Source organism: Xenopus tropicalis, chromosome 2 (assembly GCF_000004195.4).
Source record: "Xenopus tropicalis strain Nigerian chromosome 2, UCB_Xtro_10.0, whole genome shotgun sequence".
Classification (NCBI taxonomy): Eukaryota; Metazoa; Chordata; class Amphibia; order Anura; family Pipidae; genus Xenopus; species Xenopus tropicalis.
This window is the reverse complement of record NC_030678.2, coordinates 73,469,560-73,493,269: the sequence shown is the minus strand read 5'-3', so window position 1 is coordinate 73,493,269 and position 23,710 is coordinate 73,469,560. Positions and strand designations below refer to the sequence as shown.

At 38.6% G+C, this 23,710-nt stretch overlaps 1 protein-coding gene across 1 annotated transcript; it reads left to right on the top strand.

The window, feature by feature from the left end:
- Window positions 1-242: 242 nt before the first annotated feature.
- On the top strand, window positions 243-16,767 carry rab29 (RAB29, member RAS oncogene family; the record flags this gene model as incomplete). The annotated part of the gene is given in 5 exon segments (NM_001113866.1): window positions 243-491; window positions 5,154-5,225; window positions 8,626-8,807; window positions 11,285-11,406; window positions 16,317-16,767. Coding segments are annotated over 5 exon segments (615 nt in total). The 3' UTR covers window positions 16,432-16,767.
- Between the last annotated feature and the right edge of the window lie 6,943 nt (window positions 16,768-23,710).

Sequence of the window (23,710 nt, the reverse complement as noted above, 5' to 3'; positions counted from 1 at the left end):
TTCTCCCACTATCTTCCTAAACCCGTCTTTACCTCTTCTTCAGTGACTCGCTACAAGACTACAATTCCCAGAAGACTTTGTTTACAGAAGCCCAGCCTCTCTGTCTGCAATGGATAGACATTTCCTGTGCAATGTTTACAGGGAGGTGTAGTTTTTGACTCGCTAAAGGAACGTGTGAGGGAGGGTGCGTGAGTTCCCAAGTGATTGTTGCGGCTCACATGACAGACTCTAGAAGAGAGAAAGCAAAAGTCATAAAGACAGCTATGGGACCGAGGCAGCAGTTAGGTGAGCGCTTCTTTCTGTGAAAGGGAAGGGGCAGCAATTTTACCGGCTGTGTCTGACAATGTGTAGGTAGAAAGAGAGCATTATGAGCAGCTTTGATCATTTGTTTAAAGTCCTTGTTGTGGGGGATTCTACTGTTGGAAAAACCTCTCTGCTGCAGAGGTATGTGCATGATGTTTTTGGCAAAGACTACAAGATGACCATGGGAGGTAAGTGCCCACTTATCTAAAGATATACCCCCTATACTGATTTTCAGCAATGCTTTATCATTTGGAATTTGTAGGTATTGTGCAAATGTTCATTTTAACATATAGATATATCAGCTATTTATATCTGTCTTTCAGCTCTAGACAGTGTTAATCAGTGCCTATATAAGTAAATAAAGTAAAGTCTTGCATTGAATCAAAGGATGAAAACATAATTTTACCTCTACAGATCCTGAGTAAGGCCTTACCTTTAGTATACATTGCAGTTTGTACCCTAATTCTTAAAGAGGTAGTTTATCTTTGAGTTAATTTTTAGTATATTATACAATATACTAAATAATATACTTCTTTACGGATAGCCCAGCAGCCAAAATACTATTGCAACGTGACGCTTTAATTTTATTTCTATAATTATTGTTAATTCTCATTACTTATATTTCTGTTTAAAACCTCTCTTGTACACCAGTCTCTCATTCAAACCACTGCCTGGTTACTAGAGTGAATTGCACCCTAGCAATCCGATATCTGCTGAAATTCCAAACTAATTAAAATTAACTTCAGATTAACTAATATCACGATTTATTGCATACTAAAAGATAATGTAAAGATAAGCAGGGCAGGCAGGGTATGGCACGTACAGGCAACATAGGGCAGGCAGAATATGGCACACACAGGCAGCGGAAGGCAAACAGAATAGGGAAGCAGACAGGGAAATCTATCTTGACTACACAAGTAACTGATCATGACCACTCCAAGATAAACAGTTTCTACTGTACTATGTACAGTGAGACAATACTGGTGCTGGTCCTACAGTCTGTCTGAGATGTGAACAATGTGGGAGCTTAAATACTGAGTCTATAGTCGTACAGGTGGGAACAATACAGGGACTTACAGGTGGGAACACTGCAGGCCCTCACAGGACTAAAAAAAAATACAGGGGTTTACAGCCTGAATCTGAAGTGTTAACAATTCAGGGACAGTTAATCTCAGTACTGATACCATTTAACACATAACACATAAGGTAAGCAGTCCATGCGGGGGCCATGAACCGCATCTGGCCATGGGCTGCAACTTGGAGAATGTAGCTCTGATTATGTATGTTTGTGCTGAGAAACATCTGGAGGGGTTGAATTTAATGGACTGTTGGCTTCTTTTAACTCATATTAATGATGTAACTATAGGACAGAATCTTGTATATGAAATTAACTAAGATAGCATAAATCTGTGTTGATGGCAAAACAACTTAATTTATTGTTTTAGATACAGTTGTGCTTGAAAGTTAAACAAATGAAACAAAAATAATTACATTTGGTCATGTATTTATTGAAAAAAAATGATCCAATAACATATCTGCGTGTGGCAAAAGTATGTGAATCATGTTCTCAGTATTTGGTGTGACCCCCCTTTACATCAATAACTGCAACTAAATGTTTGCAGTAACTGTTGATCAATCCTGCACATCGACTTGGAGGAGTTTTAGGCCATTCCTCCATATAATATATAAAAGCATTTTTAGCCATATTCATTTTTAGGGTTTATTTCTCATTTAAGGTTTGGTTCTCCACATTACTGAAAGACTCCTTATCTGGAGAACCCCATTTATTCCAGCTGAGAGATTCCATACCTGTACTTATTTATTGCACATATTTACTGTACATGAGAACTCATCACTCCTTTTCCTCATATTATGAGCCACAGGCATACAAGTTTATAAAAAGTTATAGAAGTGTTTGGCACCCATTATGCATATAGTTGTAACCCACACAGACACTGGTATAACTATGATCAGTTTGCTTTGAAACCCCCCCCCCGCTTCAAAGGGATTTTATAAATTCTGCTTGTATCCACTATTGTACTCGGATGAAGTTCTTTGCTGTTGTGGGTAAAATCTGTGTTGGAATTCCTGATATCTTTACAGGTTTTTTGACTAAATGTGTATCTTAATGTCTGTCTTTCAAACAGAATATAGATCATACTTAGCATGACTGAATCCTGTATAACTACACACGTCAATACACACGTCAACACAGTTCTGGGAGAAGAGAGAAGGAATATCTCACATTCCTTATGAAAAACGTTGAACACTTAATAAGTGGCATACACAGCTATTATTTACTTTAGGTTGGGGCATGAGCAGACTTTACGCAATACTGTTGGATAAGTTTGAGTATAGCAGTAGCTGCACAGACAGTTTTTATTATTAACAGGTATCAAAAGCATTTGCATACTCCGCAGTGCTGTACTATAGAAGGATGTATTCATCAAGATTACATACAAGTACTGACTGGTACAAGACCCTAAAATATTGATTGGTTCTATTAACTTTGTCCAATACTAGCAGCAGTAACTACAGGCTAATTTGATAAATAATTTATGCTAATATCTATGCTAGTTGAAAGTCATCTATAAATGCTAGGGAATAGTGATGTGTTGGCTGGCCGAAACCCGTGGGTTCAGGCAGACATTCGCACAACCTTTGCAGGTCGGGGTGGGTATGGGCCAAGCTCTTCCATCTACCCTTCCTGCCCGTGATGTTACTATGCCCCACCTGTCCCCTTTGTGACATCAAAGATGGCGCAGGTCTATAAATAGAGGTGGATTGCCAAGTTGGGTTGGGACCAGGTGGGTTTGAAGATACAATACTTATGTCTAGTGCAACAGTCTCAATATAATCTAGCTAAACTGTAAATAGTCCAGTGTATTATAATAAATCCATCACTGGTCTATCAAAACATAAGTGAATAATAATGAGGCAGATAAGAGTTAAGACAAATTCACACTGGTTACACCCTATATAGGTATATAAATGCTTTGGACAAGGGGTTTTCTAAATAAGGTATCTTGCTGTAATTTGGATCGCCGTAGTTTAAACTCTACTAAAAAAAAATTTGAATGTTTAATAAGCCCAATAGGTTTGTTTTTCCACAGACATAGGTTTATGAGTTCCATGATTAAGTACAATCTACTGTTTTATTATTACAGAGATAAAGGAAATCATTAAAAAATAGGATTATTTTCTTAAATATGACTCTATGGGAAATGGCCTTCCCATAATGTGGAGCTTTTAGGATATTGGGTATCTGGATAAGAGATCATTTACATGTACAGGTGTTTGTGCAGAAGTGCTGTGGAACACAACATTGTGCCCCACTGGGCCCATGTACTGATAACTTAGCCTAGTGCTAAACTAGTGGCAGATACAATCAGATACAAGGTGCAGAACGCAGCTTACAAGAGAACTTTCCATTAAACACAGCCTTTGGTAGGTAATAAGTGCTGGATGTCTTAGCACCTCTGGTGCCCCTGACAACAAAATTAGGGGTGTCACACATGCCACCTGTAGAGTTCTGTTCCGCAATTGTAAATGAGTCTTAAGGCCAACATACACGGCCAGATTTCAGCTGACCATTTCGGTCCTTAAAACCAACTCATCAGCTTATTGGCCCTCTGACAGGCCTCCCCGATCAACATCTGTCCAGAAATTGGCTAGATCAGGCTTGATTTTTTGTCGGATCGGGGACCACAACGGCTCATTGATGCAGTCCTCGCTCCAACTTTTCCTATCCCCTTCATTGCAATGCGATCATTTGGCCCTAGGGCCATATCTGCACATCATGTCCCATAGGGAAAAGAAACAGCATATTTGCTTAGTTACATAGTTGGGTTAAAAAAAGACCAGTTAATCAAGTTCAGCCCTTCCAAGGGAACCCAGCATACACATAAACCTCACACTATCACAATAGCAGTGGATATTAAGCTTGTTCAAGAAATCATCCAAGCCCCTGCATTTACAGAATCTGTCATCACAACATCACTCGGAAAGGCATTCCACACCCTCACTGCCCTCACCGCGAAAAACCACCTAAGCTGCTTCAAATGAAAGTTCTGTTCCCATAATCTAAAAGGGGTGGCTTCCTGTCAGGGCCAGAACTAGGGGTAGGCAGAAGAGGCGCCTGCCTATGGTGCAATCATTGTGGGGCGCCAGGCAGGAACCTCTCCTGCCTACCCCATAGCCTGTGCTCCCTTCTCATTGCCCCCGCCAGTTGTCACTATACCCAAAGAACATGTTTACAAAAAAGGAGACAAAAAATCCTGTGTTTTTTTTTTTTGTTTATAGAGGACAGCGATATCGGGATTTCTAGCTTAACAACATGTCCTATCCATATATGTCCTACCCATATTAACCAATTTTAGACCAGTGTACAGAAAAATGCTGGTTGTGTATCTTCAATTCCCTTAAATACACAGTTATGACTAATCAAGCTATTCCTTTAATAGAGTGAGTAAAGACAATGCAAGCAAACCACTTGATGGGTTCTCTATATATTATGTTATTCTCAATAATACATTAAATGTAGGCTGGCCAGCCTACTATAAATTAAGAACAATCATACAATATCGGTAGAATATCCCATTCATTTAAAATAATCCCCCTCCTCTGTTTAGGAGTGTAGCCTTATCACTACTAAATTCTATATATTAAGTACTGGATGAATAAAAGCTTGACTTTTTCTTATAGTTTTTATTTTAAACTTATATGTTCTGTTGCAAAAATGTGATGCTTTTTAAGAGTTGCTGTGTGATTAGTAATTGATCTTCCAATGAAACAATGTATTGACTTTTTATATGTTTTGTCTTCTTTGTACCTGGTTGTCGGTTCTCCAGTGGATTTTGCATTGAAGGTTGTGCAGTGGTCAGACACAGAAACTGTAAGGCTGCAGCTGTGGGACATCGCAGGTAAGGTCTTCACACATCTATACATTACTTTTTATTACTTTTACAGAGGACACTTGGCATAGCGCTACAGTACTACTTACCAGTTATGAGAATGTCTTCCTCTCCTGTGCATGTCTTTGGGTAGTGTCTTGTTGAGGAATGGGAACATAATGTACTTTTTTGCCCTACAAATAGAGTTCCCACACGGCCTAGCCAGTAAAATATCAGCCAGGGGCAATATTACGAAGGCAGTGTACTTATTGGTAAATTTGTAATACCCTCTTGTTTCACTTCCAACTAATATGCTACCTTCTTTGTGCAGAATCTGCCCCATGATTACCTTTTTATGTCATTGCCCTGCCCCTTTACATTATCTCCATATTTCTTCTATGTCAACAACACCCCCAAGCAGTTGGTCTGTATTCTTTTATTAAAAAGTGGCAACAAAGTCAAGACAGATGGATTTACAGATAGACTAACTGCTGATTTTCTACCATGCTTATTATTCAAAAGACTGTATGAAAACTACTTTGTCTGTAGCTGAAAAAATATTATAATGTCTTTTACAAGGCCCTGTATTTAATTTCCTGTATTTTGTTAGGCATGATTAAAGGAGAAGGAAAGGCTAATCTCAAGCTGCAGGCATACCTTCAGTTGTCTCAATAGTGCCCTTAAGTCTCCCCATATTTCTCCCGTTCAGATGATCAGAAGCCAGACAGTAAGAAAAAACACTGAGCTGTGTAAAGAAAGTTCCCATATTGCCTCACTCCTGCACCAAGACCGAGACCAAGTGTACATGCTCAGTTTGTAAGACTATGAGTCACCTTCCTGCTGATTGGCTCAGATCCACATTCCTAAGGGGGGGAGTGAGTTCTTAGCATTCTTGAGGGAGGGGGGAGCGGGGAGCATGAGAGGGGAGAGAGCTGCGTGTCTCTGGCACAGGAATTACAGACACCAGAAATCTTTTGACAGAGAAGTCAGTGCAGCATTTCTGTGAGTGCTTATGGCTGTATTTACATAGACCTTTCTGATAAAGCTTACTCTATTTTTACCTTTCTTTCTCCTTTGAGTATAATTACTATGATGCTAAGTCATTAGAGAAGCTCTGATGCATTTTTTAAGTATAAGGGAAACATATAAATAAAGTACATTAAAATTATGCAGCTTTGTCATTGTTTTAGTTAACTATGCTATAGTAAGGCACAACTTAAAATTCAGGATAATAAAAAATTTTGGTCCTGCTATTGACTTTGTTATACCCCTTGTACTGGGTTTTGGATACAAGCTGTTTAAAGTGGAAATTACTACCATAAAATTAAATGATATAAAACTTACAACACATTATGATTTTAATGGGTAGGGGTGGGGGGGCAGCGATAGGGAAGTGGAGATCTGCTCAGCTCTGTGGTTTTTAGCAGCTGTGCTGTTTGGCTCCTGTCTGTCCACATTTCTTCTGACTTGCAGCCATCCTAGTTTTTATTTTTTTATTTTTATGTCATTTATTATTTTGAAGCTTGAATATCAAAGTGATTTAAAGATTTTATAGCAATACCATATTGACTGATTTGGAAACCTTGTTAAAAAATCCTACACTTCCATTCCTTTGATGCCTGTACACAGTCCAGTAGGATATAGGGTATATGCAGTACAGTAACTCTGTGCTAGGAGCAACTGAAATGAGTCAGTCGATTTTTCTACTAAATCAGCGGGCGCAGGCCAGCCCTGTCCTTGCCATCCACCATAGGGCAAACACACAAGAACTGCACCCACACAAGAGCCATAGCATAGGGGGTTATGTAATAAAAGACACTAAGTTCGCCCAAGAGTAGTAACCAATAGCAACCAATCAGCAGGAAGCATTTACTGATAACCTGTTTAAAAGCAATTGTCTGCTTCTGGGCAAACTGCTCCTTGAAAACTTAGTGCCTTTTATTACATTTGGGGGATAGACTTGTCATTTTCTGATATCCTTCCAGTGGTTGTCTACTCAAAAGGTCTGGCACACTGGAGTTTTTAGGCAGCTTTACAGAGCCAACAGTCTCCACAATGGTGTTGCTCACTACATATTTCAGCTTGGCAGTTAAAGCTTCTTCCATACCTCATGGCTAAGCTCAGCAATGGCACCACCCTCCCTGCTCTCCTGGACAATCTTTTTCCCCAATAGGGCAGCATTTCTATATAGGCACCCAAGGGCTCATGCTTAGGGGGCACCTTAGGTGGGTGGCCATCAGGTGCCTATTTAGAAAAAAAATTGTTTTTGAAAATAAAATCCTCCCCCAGCTGGCTAAATTTTGGTGGCTAGCATTTCAGCCTGTGCAAAAACAACACACTGACTATGTTTAATTAAACATAAAAGTCAATTGTATCTTTTTAGAAAACTTTCAGAAAGTTTAAAATTTAAATTAACAGCATTTTTTCGTCACTAGCTCTTGAGTGCCAAGACAGAATGTTCTAACAATCGATATCTGACATCCTTCAAATAAAATGATTATTGATTAGGTACAAAAATATGTGGCATCTGGAGACCCCAGAATATAAAAGTGGATTATAGTTTTCCATTTAAAAACAGACTAAGGGGCATATTTATTAACATTGGAGACAAACATCACCTGCGATGTTAATAAATACGCCCCTGAATGTGTTTCTTTTAAGCTCTTTGAACAGTAAGTTAACCCATAAACAATATCGCTTTGAAAATGACACTTTCTGATTATATGGATAAATGTTAGTTAGTGATTTTTAAAAATGTATAAAATTGACTCAAAATGTTTTGCTTTGGAGCAGCTTATCACCTACCTGTTCTTGGGTACAAAGGTAGTTCACATCACTTTAGCCCCTGAAAACACAATGCACTTGGGCTTATTTATAAACATAAGGCAAATTTGCACTTGGGCAGTAGCCCCTAGCAATCAATCAGTGATTGGCTTTTTACAACCAGCTGTAGGTTGAACTGTGAAAGCAAACATTTGATTGGTTGCCATGGGTTACTGCCCAGTTGCAGATTTGCCCAGTGTTTATAAATGAACAGGGTCAGATTTAGATCTGGGGTGCCCCTAGGTCATTTGTTAAATAACAAATATGCATATGACTACCTAAACTACGTGGCATGTAAAGACCCCAAAATATGAAATGCTTATTACAGTTTCATGTACCTTATTAACAAAAATACACTGAGCTTTTTTGATGCAACCCCTGAGAGACCCAGGGCAGTGAATGGGGGGAACAAGGTAGCATATATATGGGTTTCAACGCAACACACTGGTCTTGTAATTGCCATCTAAGAGGGATCTTTTGGAATTTTGACAGACGCTGCTTGATGTGGCTATTAAACCCCTTAGGACATTTCAAAGCTTTACAAATACGATTCGAGATGCTGGTATTTCAGTTTACATAAAGGCTTTTATTTCTTTGCAATTCACAGGACAGGAGAGATTTGCTTCAATGACCAGACTGTATTATAAGCAAGCATCTGCCTGTGTCATCATGTTTGATCTAACCAATTCAGAGTCCTTTAGAAACTGCCAAATGTGGAAAGATGACCTGGATAATAAAGTGATACTACCCAATGGTGACTTTGTGCCCTGTATATTGCTCGCCAACAAGGTGACTTTATTTTTAGTGTAATGCAAATGTAAAAAACAGACATATCCATATAATGCCCAAAATGGGCACAATAGACATGCTGAAGGAGACTGTAAAACTAATGCAGAAGTTTAACTTATAACTACTTGGGAATTACAGCTCTAAAATACAAAACAAACCCAACATAAATCTGAGGAAATATCCGTGTTGTGAAAATTCACACTAATGGCAGACTTCGCAATGCTTTTTCCAGAGTTAAAGACCGCGACACCCAGAGAACCTTCAAACAGAAAAGTCTGTTCTAGTCACAAAAAAGTTTTTCATAAAGAAAGTATTAATAGTATATAACATAAGTAACAGAAACTCACTGGTTTGTCTTATAAATCAGAATAGCCTGTTTCACTTGCAGTCTGCCTATAAAGGTTTTGCTCTTCTGAAAAGCTCCAGCCACTATTAGGGCAGATTTATTTTCTGCAAATATAGTTCTGTACTCTGGCTTCATTCTCATCTAGACTTGGCAAATTCCACTGCACCATGAGTACTCCATACTTTTCTACTTCCTGCTTACTGGGCAGAGAGCTCCCCTCCACATGAACTGCAATGGTTCATTCAGCCTGATTATACACAGCTTCCAGTGATGTAACTTGGTTGCTCCAGGCCCTTCTGCAGAAAAATCTTTTGTGAGGGATTGACTAGTCCCTCCTTGCGGCCTGACTGCGCCGCACCCTCTGACCGCACCGTTATATTTAAGGTAGGAGAGGAGCTCGGGAGGGGTGACTAAGGTACAGCAGATCACGCGGTCCGGGGCCCCTGTGACCCTGCTGTATATATAGATGACAGCAACTGACAGCTTCTTTTATTCTCCTAATTTGCTGTGTCTGAAGAGATTGTGACTATGATAGATGCCCATCAGTGCTTGATGCTGTGCAAGGGGGTAAGCTTGTGCTTTTGCTCAGTTGGGTTTACTTACAGGACATGGATTCTCGAACTTTGTTGAACTACGAGGCTCAGCATCCTTCCATTAACTGAAGTTTGTCAGAGGATGCAAGTCCTGGCAAGTCGCGTGGTGGCAAGTCGCGTGACGTTTCCTTCTGCAGGCAAAATGCTGCGACTTTGGAAAACCGAAGCAATGCATAGGCCTTTCCACCGGTGATTCCCTTTGTTGCCGGTGGAAAGGCATTTTGGAAAGATAAGTCCAAATGACCTTAGCAACCAGGGTGTGGTTTGAATGAAAGACTAATAAATTGTAGCTTCACAGAGCAATAGTTGTTGCTTCAGGGGTCAGTGACCCCCAGTTGAAAGCTGCAAAGAGTCAGAAGAAAAAGGCAAATAATTTAAAAACTTTGAAAAACAAATAATGAAGACAAATTAAAAAGTTGCTTAGAACTGGCAGTTCTTTAACATACTAAAATTTTACTTAAAGGTGAACCATCCCTTTAAATATAGTTACTGGCACCAGTCACTATATCAAAATCAACTGGCAGCAGTTGCTACGGTCTCTGTAGCAACTGCTATTGCAACTGCTGCCAAGGTACAGTTTAAATTACAATAACTACCATAATATCTCTCTTCATGATGATGGCCTCCATGCAAATGGCTGGCTTCCATGATAGCTGATACCACTGGTTTGGTTTTCACAACGACAATGTTGAATGTATACCATGGCAACTGTTGCTATCATTTCATGCTTATAATACTGCTACGCAGTCTACAAATACTCAGATATAGAGTAGTCATTTCAATTTACAATACCTCTTTTCAGCCATAAAACTTACATTCTATCCTTCCTTCTCCTTTAAGGCTCAATCTTGCCAAGTCCAATGTAGTATAATTTAGTATGCTTTGGTTATTTAAATTCACCCTGATATTTTTGTAGTGTAGTGTTTCTTAATGCAAGCAGGACTCATACGCAGAGGCTGTAGTAACTGTTAAATAACAGGTCAGCTTCTTTTTGAAACAGGTACAGTGTTTATTATTGTTATTTGTTATTAACAAGTATTTATAAAATTCCAGCGTATTCTGCAGTGCTGTATAGTACAAAGGTGTATACATGAAAAATAGATCAAAATTATAGAGGGCCCTGCTCACTTATTTTTAATAGCCATGACAATATGCTTTTAAAAAAGGTGAAAGGAGATATAACCAAGGACACATTTATTGTACCTCTTTACAGATGTTTATGATTAAATGGAAACCAGTTATACCTTAGGACTAGCATGGTTTAACTGCAGTCAGACATTTAAGAAAAATTGCTTTTGACAGAATTTTGTCCTAAATGTGAATGATTTCAGACTGCTTGCTTTACAATTTGTTATAGAAAAGGGGTATGGACAAAGGGCGTAAAGCTATCTTTAAAAAAAAATCCATAACAGAATGTTTAGGAATACAAAATAAATGACATTTGTGGGATATTTAAACGACAACCTTACTACTTAGTTTTCATGGAGACTGTGATTGGATATTCTAACCGTTTCTTTTTGTGTGTTGTTTTTTTTTAGTGTGATCTCTCTCCGTGGGCTGTCAGCAGACAACAGATTGATCAGTTTAGTAAAGAGAACAATTTTATTGGATGGACCGAGACATCTGTCAAAGAAAATATAAATATAAATGAATCCATGAGGTAAGGCTAAATACAGTAAAATTTTACATTCTCGCATTTAAAGGAGAAAGAAAGGTAAAAACTAAGTAAGCTTTATCAGAAAGGTCTATGTAAATACAGCCATAAGCACTCACAAAAACGCTGCACTGACTTCTCTGTGAAAAGATTTCTTGTGTCTGTAATTCATGAGCCAGAGACACACAGCTTTATGCTGTCTCCTCTCTCCTGCTCCCCCCTTCCTCAAGAATGCTAAGAACTCACTCCCCCCCCTTAGGAATGTGGATCTGAGCCAATCAGCAGGAAGCTGACTCTTAGGGGCAGATTCATCAAAACACGAGTTCGAATCCCGAATGGGAAAAATTCGAATTGGATACGATAATTTCTGAAGATCGTAAATATCACGACATCGTATTAGTCACGATAATATCGTATTGGCAATCGGAAAGTCACAAAATTTTCATACCGAACAATTGTAAACAGTGGCAGAATCTTTCCGAATTTTTCGCGCAAGCGTACGAAAAAGTTGTGCGGGCGTACGAAAAATTGGCGAAAATACGCTCGAATGAACGCTCCGAGCATTCGTGTCTTAATAAATCTCCCCCATAGTCTTACTAACTGAGCATGTTCCCTTGGTCTGGGTGTCTGTCCAGGAGTGAGGCATTATGGGAACTTTCTTTACAGAGCTCAGCGTTTTTCTTCCTGTTTGGCTTCTGATTATCTTAACGGGAGAAATATGGGGAGACTTAAGGGCACTATTGAGACAACTGAAGGTATGCCTGCAGCTTGAGATTAACTCTTTATTAGCCTTTACTTCCCCTTTAAGTTTTCTTGCATTTTAGGTCCACACCAGTTCAAACCTTGATTTTATGTCCCCTTATTTTACCTTTTCCCCATTGTGTGTATGAGTGCTTTAACAAGGACATACTGAATTATAGAATGTCTTTCTTTTACTATTTCACTTATAAATGAGTGAAATAGGCTAGGCTAGGGTGACAACAATTGGCACTAGGAAACCTGAAATTATTGACAGTCTACACCTGGTGGTATTCTGAAAAAAGCACTGCAGAGTGGGTAAAATCCTGGCTATTTATGTCCAAAATTTTTCTCTTCTGCAATTTTGTTTTTGTTCTCCTTTAAAGTAGAATATTGTGAACGTTAGCTTACTGACCTTATGCATGTACAGAAGAAGGCAGAGGGAGAAAATACTTAGACCAAGACAGGGCAAATTTACAGGGCTACTAGCTGGATAATGCATATATTGTGCTTGAATTTTGTTGCAGCACAGTATGCAGGTATAATGAGCACAAATGGCTCAACATATGTCATAATAAAAGCATGGATTTATGCAGCTTAGTTAGGATATAAGTACAAGGTGCTGTTTTATTATTAGAGAGAAAAGGATATCATTACAAAAGAGTTTGAATAGAGTTTGAATTATTTGCTTATTTTTTATTATTATTTTTTAACATTTTTGAAAGGTGGTGTATGGTGCAGCATCGGTTTTCACCTATAGGCCAAAACCTGCAAACTGGCTCCCAGTGAACAATTAATTGTTCTTAAATTGTTGCATCACATGATAACTAGACACAAAAGATACCAGTGGAAAATTAGGACAGTTTGTTAATGCACATTTCATGACTCTTGCAGCAAACAGAACAGTAGAAGAAAATAAATAGTTCATATGGAAAACTTACAGGTCTTGTCCTAACTACTTGAATTTTTTACCTAGTTTCTAAATATGTATTTAATCTAAATAGTTTAATGTTATGGGATTATTTTGCTGCAGACATCCTTGTATAATTTTGTTTGCATGTACACTGGTGTGAAAGATGTGAAATGTGTTTTTCTGTGTATTTTGAGGTCCATGTCCGTTTGGGTACCGTATATATGGACTACCATGCTATTATGTGGTATGCATTAAAGTGTTTACTAGGAAATGTAATATTAAAAAACAGCAGCAAAACATTTAGGAGAAAGATTTTTCCATATTGTGTGTATAAAGGCTACTGGATTATTTAGGATGCTTATTTTTCAAAACATTTAGTGACAACAAAATGTTTTCATTTTTAAGGCCAGCCATTAAATAAATTAACTCAGTCCTACAGTTAGAATGATCATTTAAGATATTGGTCTTTGTAAATCATACAGTTTGGTCAAATATTCTTGGGGGTATCAGGATGCTACTCAGGGATTTTGCATTTGTATTTAGGCTTTTCAGCATTGTTTCAAAAAGTATACAGAAGACATGTAAGAAGCTATAATTTGCAACATTTTATGTAATGTATCAATTAAAAAGCTTGAAATTAGGCTGAAAATGTTAGTAGATCTTGTACATTATTATGAGTCTAATTTACAAATTGGCTATATCTGTATAATTTGCATGAGAGTTAAAGGAGAAGGAAATGTAATAACTAAGTAAGCTATATAAGAAAGGTCTATGCCCTCTCCCTTCTCCTGCTCCCCCTCCCTTAGGAATGTGTAATCTGGGCTACCAGCATCTTGATCTGCAGCAGGAAACTAGGAAGACCAATATAAAATGGCAGTTGCAATCTTAAACGGAGGAAGCTTCTAGGGCTCTTTACTCAGGTATAGTAAAGCTTTCTGCAGAATAAATAAAGCATTCTAGGTGGCACTAATGTGGCAAATCTATTGGCAGTAAAATGCCAAAATGACTTTCCTTCGCCTTTAAACTATAAAAATCCTTGGATGATCCTGTGAAATGATGGCTTGCACAGCTGTGTAAATTGTGTAATATAAAAGTCTTACTTGGTTTCAACTTGTTATGGGGAGACTTTCCATAGATATAAATGTAACATTATTTCATGCTTTTAGATAAAACAAATTTTTGTTACATAAGAAATTATTAATAACAAGTCATAAGTAACGGGAATAGTAATGGGAATAACTATGAATACAAGCAAATAATAATATCAACCCGTGTAACTATTATTCATATATAATATCTAATAAAATTATAATATCAATATTTAATGAAGGATAGATATTTAACAAGATCTGTTATTAGCTTAATTTAAATTTAATTTAAACTTAATTTGTCCAGTGTTGAAAACTATTTGATCAGTTCCGTGAGACTGTAAAGCTGGCACTGTGGTGAGAGCACACTGTGGAGCCAAGGTTTACTACTCGGTCTTCTAGGGCTTCATGTAGTCAGGATGATCATTGCAGAGAACAGTAAAGGATAGACAAATACTGCATTAGTAGTAATTATATTTATTAATAATTGAAAAGTTGCTTTAAATTACATTTTCTTAGAATATAAGGGCTTCCAAATACTTTATATTATTACTGTCCAGCATAGCCAAAATGTTTAATTCACAATAAAATTTCTGGGTCTGAGATGGTAAAAATCATTATAATTTGTTTTCAAAGAGAAAGAATAATAGTAAATGCCACAAAAGTGAAAATCTTAGGGTCTCTTTGATAAAGATGTGTTGTGAAGGGGCTGGTAAATGTAAATTATCTTACCTAAAAAGTCTTTTTTTTTTTTAATCTAGTGCAGGCATTTATGCAGCAATGTAAATGTCTTATAGGGGGTATGGGCAAATCTCTGGGTTGTAGTTGCTATAGAAATGGTCGCATTGCACTTTGTGTGCACGGTCGTTAAGAGCTGTAAGTGATCCCTGGGAAAGTGATGTAGATGGCAGTGTGTGCTGAGAAGAAATGTACCCCATGCCCAGGGGCGTAACTACAGAGGAAGCAGATCCTTTTCAGGGGGGCCCAGTAAGGCACTAATAATGAACACTTTCAATATATCTTGGTAGAATAAGTCATGTTACCAATGTTTTGGGGCATTATGTTGTATTTGCTGTAGAGCCCAGTAACATTGTTATGCCACTGACCAAACCAGTACTGGTCAGTACAAAAGGGGAGCACTGGCCCAGGTAAAAAGTAAGTCACAGCATTCCACAGTGAATATCATTTTCCAGGTCGTTTAAGGCTAAGTACTGTATTTATACAGTATTATATACTTTATATATAGTCACATGTGTGCCCATGCCTGGGGGGGCACTGCTTGTCCCCAATCTGCCACCGGACACTTGTGGTTAAAGGAGAAGGAAAGGTAAAAACGAAGTAAGCTTTATTAGAAAGGTAAATACAGCCGTAAGCACTCACAGAAAAGCTGCACTGAGTCCTCTATCAAAAGAAACACAGGATTTCTTGTCTCCTTTTTTGTAAACGTGTTCTTTGGTATAAGACTTCCTCTCTCAGAAAAATCCTTCATTCCCAGGGCCAGAGTCTACATAATTCTGCCCCCTCTCCTGCTCCCCCTCCCTTAGGAATGTGTAATCTGAGCTATAACGACTAGACCTATACAGCAGGAAGCTATGAAGACTAAGCTAAAACTGCTTTCTGCAGAATAAATATAGTGTTCTAGGTGGCACTAATGTGGCAAATCTATTGGCAGTAAAATGTCAAAATTACTTTCCTTCTCCTTTAAATGGTGGGCTTCCTCTGGCATGTGCCTATTAACAGCCCTGCTTAAAGTGGATGTGCTCTGATATTCTGTCTAGAAGTATTTACATAGTTTGAAGTCTTTTTTTAAATGTGTACTGTATCTTAAATAGTTATGGACATCATTAATAAAAGGCAGCATATTTATTTGGCTGCTAATTAATAATTGTTTTGCAGGTTATGTTGCAGTATTTTTAATTTACTGAGTGTCTTCTTTTACACAATATGGGGTTTGGCCTCAGTTTGGCAAATTAATTAAGTGTTTTGAGTCTTGTACTCTTTTTGGTTTCATGCATGCATAGCTATATTGTCTTATATTGTATTTCATTTGAATAATTAGTGATTTGTTTGTTGTGTTTTAATCTGATTTTGTTAATATTTGTGAAAATTCCATTTAGTCTTTTTGGTTTTTAACGGTAGCTATGTACTTTTAATTTATTTTTGACATTTTGTTTTAGAGTACTTATTGAGAGAATGATGGCATCAAGAGAAGCTGGCAACTCTTCTTTTCCTGCCCATGGGGATTATATTAACCTGAAGGACATCCATGAGGGTGGTTCTGGCTGCTGTTGAAGGGAATGTACCACTTAGCACAACTGACCGCTTAAACATACTGGCCCTATAACAGTGGTAATGCCTTTTAGCAATGAACAAGTAAATAAACCCCAATAAAGGCCATCGTCTTCCTTTTTCCATGGAAGTTTACAGGAGGTGACCTTTGACTGAGAATTTTTGTCCTTACAAATTATATAAACTATATATATATAATATTGTGCTTGCTGCACTGATGTATTTGGTGGCTGCTGAGGTCATATGTGTTCCCTAGTTTTACCTGTAAAGGGGATACAATATTAAAATAATGTTATATCTCAAATCTACAAACTACTAAACAAAATAAACTGATTAAAACACTATGTTGTGTGTCATTTAGTGGCCAGCACTGTATTTGCTGATTAATACTTCATGCTTTCTGGCAAAGTTATTCAGAATCACAGTTATACTTTCTGTAGGGTGGTTTACATTACTATACTAAGAATCGTGACTTTTTTTTTTTTTTTGAAGTTGCAGTAACATTGCCTGTGTATATTAGTCCTCAAAATGGTAGTTCCTTCCAAACACTACTTTTTTTGGTTTGTTTTTGAACAGTGCTCTAGAAATTACTTTTTTAGGTGACTTTAAATATTTTTTTCAGCTCTGTAAGCTGAATAAACTTTCCAAACTTTTACAATTTGCTACATTAGTTGATACATTTCCTCAGCTGTAACAGGTTTAAAGCGATACTGACACGTTCCTATGTAAATCCATAGACACGTGTGAGTATATTAGTAATGAGTTGTAACATGCAAAAAGTTTGAGGCCAAACTCAGACATGGCTTATGGCTTTCCTGTAGTTGTTTGTCACGCTGGGCTGAATGCAGTGCGATCCTTCCATAGACTGATTATAAATGGAAACAGTACTCCAGCCTGTGAAAGGATTGTGCAGCCCCTGCCCAGGGTTACTGACAACTATGGCTTAGTAAGTGTCGATGGGCTAAGGGCAGCTTTGGGGTACTTTTGATTTATTTCTAATACTGACACGTTGTTATGGATTTTCATAGGAAGTGTCAGTATCACTTAAACAGATAACTTTAGTTAAGCTCATAATGCTCAGAAGGGGCTATAGCTGCTGCTGAAAGTGGATGCCTGCCTAGAAATTTAAGCAACTTTCCAATATGCATTAATTAAATAGTACAGAGGTGTTTAAGTTATTTGTAAATGTAATTGAACTTGAAAGCAGCATTTTTTTATCCTTTTCTGTTAAGGGCTGCCATCATGGGAATACAGACAGTGCACCAGGATGTAGGAAAGGGCCAAGATTTGAACAGTCATAGAAAGTCATAATGGGACATTCCCATAAAATGTAGAAAAATATTTCTACAAACTGGCGCCAGAAGGCAGTTTTTGTGATGCCTCCCCACACTTACCTTTCCAGTGCTGGAGGCAGTCATGGGGGGGGCACATACTAGTGCAAAAAGCACAACCACTCTTCAGGACTAGAAGAACAGAATTTCAGTTTAATAACTCTGTGAAAGGTTTGCTATCCCTGGTAACTTGTGGGGAACTACTGCCTAATGCAAGATTCTTACCTTGCCTCATAGCAGGAGCACCCCTGACTGCTGACCAATGATTCCCAATAATCCAAATCTTTTTCCCCCAGGGTTTGCCCAAGGAAAACATTCAGGTACTGAAAATAACCTTTCCATTCTTGCAAAACATATTACTTTCAGTGGTACACCTGTCTGAACTTCTAGCCCCAAAATTCTCAGGAGGTTGCTGTCTGCTTGTAAAGAAGAATATAGGCAGTAACCATATGTTTATCCATCTCTGACTGAATTGGGCATAAAACGCTCCATAAATGTTTTGTCATGTATGCATGAACATTTGTTGTCTTGCTGCATAACTTGCTTTCTCTTGAGATTTAATTCACAGACAGATACAATGATTTTTCCTGCAGAATTTGCTGGTGCCATTAGAATTCATAGTTCTATCAATAATGACAAGCTGTCCTGGTCAAGAAAATGCAGAGCAGGCCCAAACCACAATACTGCCACTACTATGTTGGGCGAGCATCCATGATTGTTTTTTTCCACAAACCTGTGCTGTTAAAGGAGAAGGAAAGGCTAGTAAAGAGTTAATCTCAAGCTGCAGGCATACCTTCAGTTGTCTCAAGAGTGCACTTAAGTCTCCCCATATTTCACCTGTTCAGAAGATCAGAAGCCAAACGGGATGAAAAAATGCTGAGCTGGGTAAAGAAGATTCCCATAATGCATCGTTTTTGCAAGACTTCGGGACTTGGACTGTAGGCGGCGCATGCGCAGAAGCAGGAGCGCTCCCCATGGCGTCTGGTTGCCATGGCGACGCCTATATAAGAAGTGGCTGCAGCAGCGAGAGGGGCCATAAGAAGAGGATGTCAGTAAGTGCTGGGGACGGAGCTGACGGGCGGGGGATCCTGTGCTTCTTTACTGTGTGACAGGCAGGCGGAGCGGGGGTGGGGGCGCAGGCGACGGGTGCTTCTTTACTGCGTGACAGACAGGCAGGCAGAGCGGAGCAGGGGTGGGGGCGCAGGCGACGGGTGCTTCTTTGCTGTGTGGCTGGCTGGCAGGCAGGTGGAGGGGGGGTCGGGTGCTTCTCTGATGTGTGGCAGGCAGGCAGAGCGGAGGTCGGGTGCTTCTTTGATGTGTTCACTGCTTGTGGCTGAGCAGGCTGACGGGGGGTGGGGCATGGGCACAACATGGGGATTGTGGTCGGGTGCTTGTGCACTTATTTGCTGTGTGTGTTCACTTGCAGGCGGAGGAGGGGGAGTCGGGTGGTGTTGGAGCATGTGCAGTAGAGAGTAGTGAGGGAAAGGATGCGGGCATCCCTACTAAAGATGGCGGTGCTGTTCACTGAAACTAGTAGGTAGTAAGTAGTAAGTGTATCTCTGTAAATCTTTTATTAGGCAAGCCAGAAGTATAGCATTTTTATACAGCAATAGTAGTACTATTTAATAGTGTGCTTAATAGATTTTGAATTTCCTTCTCCTTTAAGGCTAGTGTCAGACGAGGTGTGTGGAATATATTTTCGGCAAGTGGAAAAGCACTTGGCGATAATATCGCCATCCGCGGCCGAAAATATACGCCAGATGCCTCGTCTGACGTTAGCCTAAGATCAGACTTAAAGGAACAGTAACACCAAAAAATGAAAGTGTATAAAAGTAACTAAAATATAATGTGCTGCTGCCCTGCACTGGTAAAAGTTGTGTGTTTACTTCAGAAAGTCTACTATAATTTATATAAATAAGCTGCTATGTAGCCATGGTGGCAGCCATTCAAAGGAGAAAAGGCACAGGCACATAGCAGATAACAGATAAAACACTATTGTATTCTACAGAGCTTATCTGTTATCTGCTATGTAACCTATGCCTTTTTTCCAGCTTGAATGGCTGCCCCCAGGGCTACACAGCAGCTTATTATATAAATTATAGTAGTGTTACTGTAGCAAACACACCAGTTTTACCAGTGCAGGGCAACAGTGCATTATATATTTATTACTTTAAAGCTCTTTCATTTTTTAGTGTTACTGTTCCTTTAACAGCACAGAACAGAAGACTCCTCTGTTCTTTAAATAGTTAGGTAGGGACTCCACATTCCCCCACCTGCTTATTATCTCATTGAAACATCTGACGCTGATTTCTGTTTCCAGTGAACTGAGAATGCAAGAGGTTCAAATACTTCTTCCATGCGTCTATGTAACTTGGGATCATTTTCCTCAATAAATGTATGAACAAATTTTATTTAGATTTTCATTATTTTGATTTAGGACTTACATGATAAAGATCACGTTTTAGGTCAGAAATACAGAAGATTCAAAATTGTCAAGCATAGCTATGTAGTTTCACTCCTTTATAAATATGCCCCAGTTATGTGTCATATTTGGTTCTGTGTTATGATTTCTATGCATTTATGTCCAGGATATATTAATATGAATTGTCCGCGACCTTTACTTTTTTAATTAATCCACTTTGATTGATACAACATATAGATTGTAAGCTCTACGGGGCAGGGACCTCCTCGACTCTTAACTTATTGCAGCTGTATTTATCTGTATTTATTGTTATACTTTGTATTCATCTATTATTATCTTATTAACACCCTGTTTGTATTAATGTACTCTACTGTACAGCGCTGCGTACATAAGTAGCGCTTTATAAATAAAGATATACATACATACATACAAAATGTATGATTCAAAGGCAGTCGCACCAAACAACACCTTAAAAACATAGTAACAACATATTACAAATACATGAAAGCAAAGCATTTACATATTTTACTTACTATTCTAAACTGTCCTCTTCTTCAACATGAACATGTTACATCTCTTCATAAATTATTTGGAACTCTGCAGTGGTGCAGCTACAGAGTAGGCAAATCCCATGACTCCTGGGGAGTGTCTTTGGTTAAGCATGATTTTGTGCACATCGCTTTCCTGGGGGGGGAAGTATTGCAGAGGGGCCTGGGCCTAGAAGTTACACTCCTGGATCTGTTATTAGTACACCACACTTTTACTTAAACCTAAGCATTAAAGGTCAAACTGGAAATGCAAGAGAGATTGGTTGTAATATGAAATTATTCAGACAATTTGGGAGTGAACTCACTGCCATCTTATGGTCAGTTTTGATATAGCAATTTTATTTTGAGGAAATGTTACATAGACTGGTAATACACAAAAGCATCACACAGTGGTAAGCCATTAAGGTTTATTAGTTAAAAAAATATTGTGTTTTTATTAAAGTGCTTGTTTCCTTCTTTTATTTGTCAGTAGTGGTTAATTCCCTGTCCATTTACATTAATGCCGGCAGTAAGGTAACTTTGGACATTTTGTTGTCCATACTGGAGAAGATTAAGGGCGAGTGATAAAACATCCTGTCTGCCATCAACCTTAAAGGGTATGTAAACCTTAAAAATAATCTCTAAAATAATAAGATTTGAAGCAACAGCACTACCTGCTGGTCAGTTCCTCTTAATGTAAAGTCAGAGACAACATCAGAACAGTTCTTTGTTTTCCTCCTCAACTATCTCTCTGACTGTACAGTTACCAGCAGGTGACGCTGTTGAAACTATTATTTTTTATATTAGTACAAGTATCCGGAAACCTGTTATCCAGAAAGTTCAGAATTACGGAAAGGCCATCTCCCATAGACTCCATTATAAGCAAATGATTCAAATTTTTTTAAATTATTTCCTTTTTCTCTGTAATAATAAAACAGAACCTTGTACTTGATCCCAACTAAGATATAATTAATCCTTATTGGAGGCAAAACAAGCCTATTAGGTTTATTTAATATTTAAATGATTTTTAGCAGACTTAAGTTATGGAGATCCAAATTACAGAAAGATCCCTTATCCAGAAAACCCCAGGTCCCGAGCATTCTGGATGACAGGTCCCATACCTGTAGTTAATAAACAGATTAATAGCTTTGAAGCAAAAAATAGGAAAAGGAAATAGGAATAGGAAAGTATATATCACTCGGGGCACCAAATGTTAGGCACCCCAAAGTGATTGTAGTTACTTAACTGAAACCCCAGATAGGTGTACCAGCCCTGCCGTTTACTTTTAACAGATGCACCGGCCCTGGGTATCAGGTAAGTGATTACAATCACTTTTTTGTTGCTCGATTTTGTTGCAAACCCCAACCCCCCCCCTTCAAATTTGTCATGATTTATTATGCAATAAAGCCACAACAATTCTGAATGCTAAAATATGCCAGCTAAAACCTGTCAAGATCATGTTAATGGCAGATGTCCCTTTTACTATTGGACTTTCTTTGCTTCATGGATTTTGGGTTTTTTTTACGCTGGCTTATATGTGACAATATAAAACAGTTGCAGTTTTTTGTGACTTTTGCGCAACTTGTTTGTGTTTGTGCATTTTTCAGTTCAGATGTTTTGATAAATGAGTGCTAATTGTGAGTTTATGATTTCTAAAAAACTATAAATCTACAAAAATCTAAATGTTAGTAAATCGCCTACCCCCATAGTGTTTCTGCTGTTCTCTAAGTATTGAAGAAAATGAACTGGCCAAAGCCAGTTAAGGACAGTTGGAAACAGCAAATACCTTCAGATAGCCTTTTGTCTGTAAATTTGTATAAATCAGATTATAAATATAGGAATATATGTTATTATACACAGTAATTTCCTTAGAGCAGCACTGGCTATATTATGTCAATGTAAGACATACCCATAAATCCATATGCCTCCTCCTCCCCTGTGGATAGCACAGCAACCCCTAGCATATAATTACACATCTTAGGGAACATAAAATGACTATTTCCAGATGCTACCAAACTTCCAGAACAAACCCCTGCCAGGTTCACCTCCCATAGGCAGCATAGGGCAGGCAGAGTATGGCACACAGGCAGCATAGGGCAGGCAGAGTAAGGCATACATAGGCAGCATAGGGCTCTTTTCACTTCTATAGCACAGTGCTATATCATACTTTGTACTAGCAAACACAGTGCTGGCACTGCCCCTACAGTCTGAGATGTGAACAGGTGAACACTGTGGGTGATCACAGTCTGAGCCTGATGTGTGAACATTGCAGGGGGTGAACAATGCAGGGATTAAAAGGTGCGAACAGTATAGGGGATTACATGTTTAAACAATACAGGGGGTTTAGGCTAATGCCACACGAGGCGTAGGGCTGAAATTTTCGGCAAGCGGATAAACGCTTGCCGAAAATTCAACCCTACGCCTCCTACTCGTGCCTGCACCCGAGCGTATCCCATTCATTCGGGTGCAGGCACAAGTAGCAGGTGTAGGGCTGATTTTTCGGCAAGCGTTTTTCCGCTTGCCGAAAAAATCTGCCCTACGCCGCGTGTGGCATCAGCCTTACAGCCTGAATCTGAGGTGTGAACAATGCAGGGGGTCAGTTAATCTCAGTACTGATACCATTTAAAGTTTACACAATGTTAAGCCATCAAAGCAGGCAGACAAGTGAGGGGCCACACAGAGAAACAATTCCCTTATTAAATGTATAGGACATACCACAACCTGCCTGGATCTGCTAAATTCTGAACGCGGAGATATTGTACATGAAGATCATCATATGATGGAAAATTATTCATTAAAGCAGTTTTTGACAAGCCCACTACATCTACTGGTTTGGCAATTTGGAAATAAGAGGATGCTGTCACTTAGAGAAACACTAAGGGAGGGATTCACTAACATTCAGATTTTTGTGGTTTTATAGTTTTTTAAAAAAACACAAACTAATTTTCACAAATGGCACTCATTTATCAAAAGATCCAAGCTAAAAGCATGGAAAAAAAAAG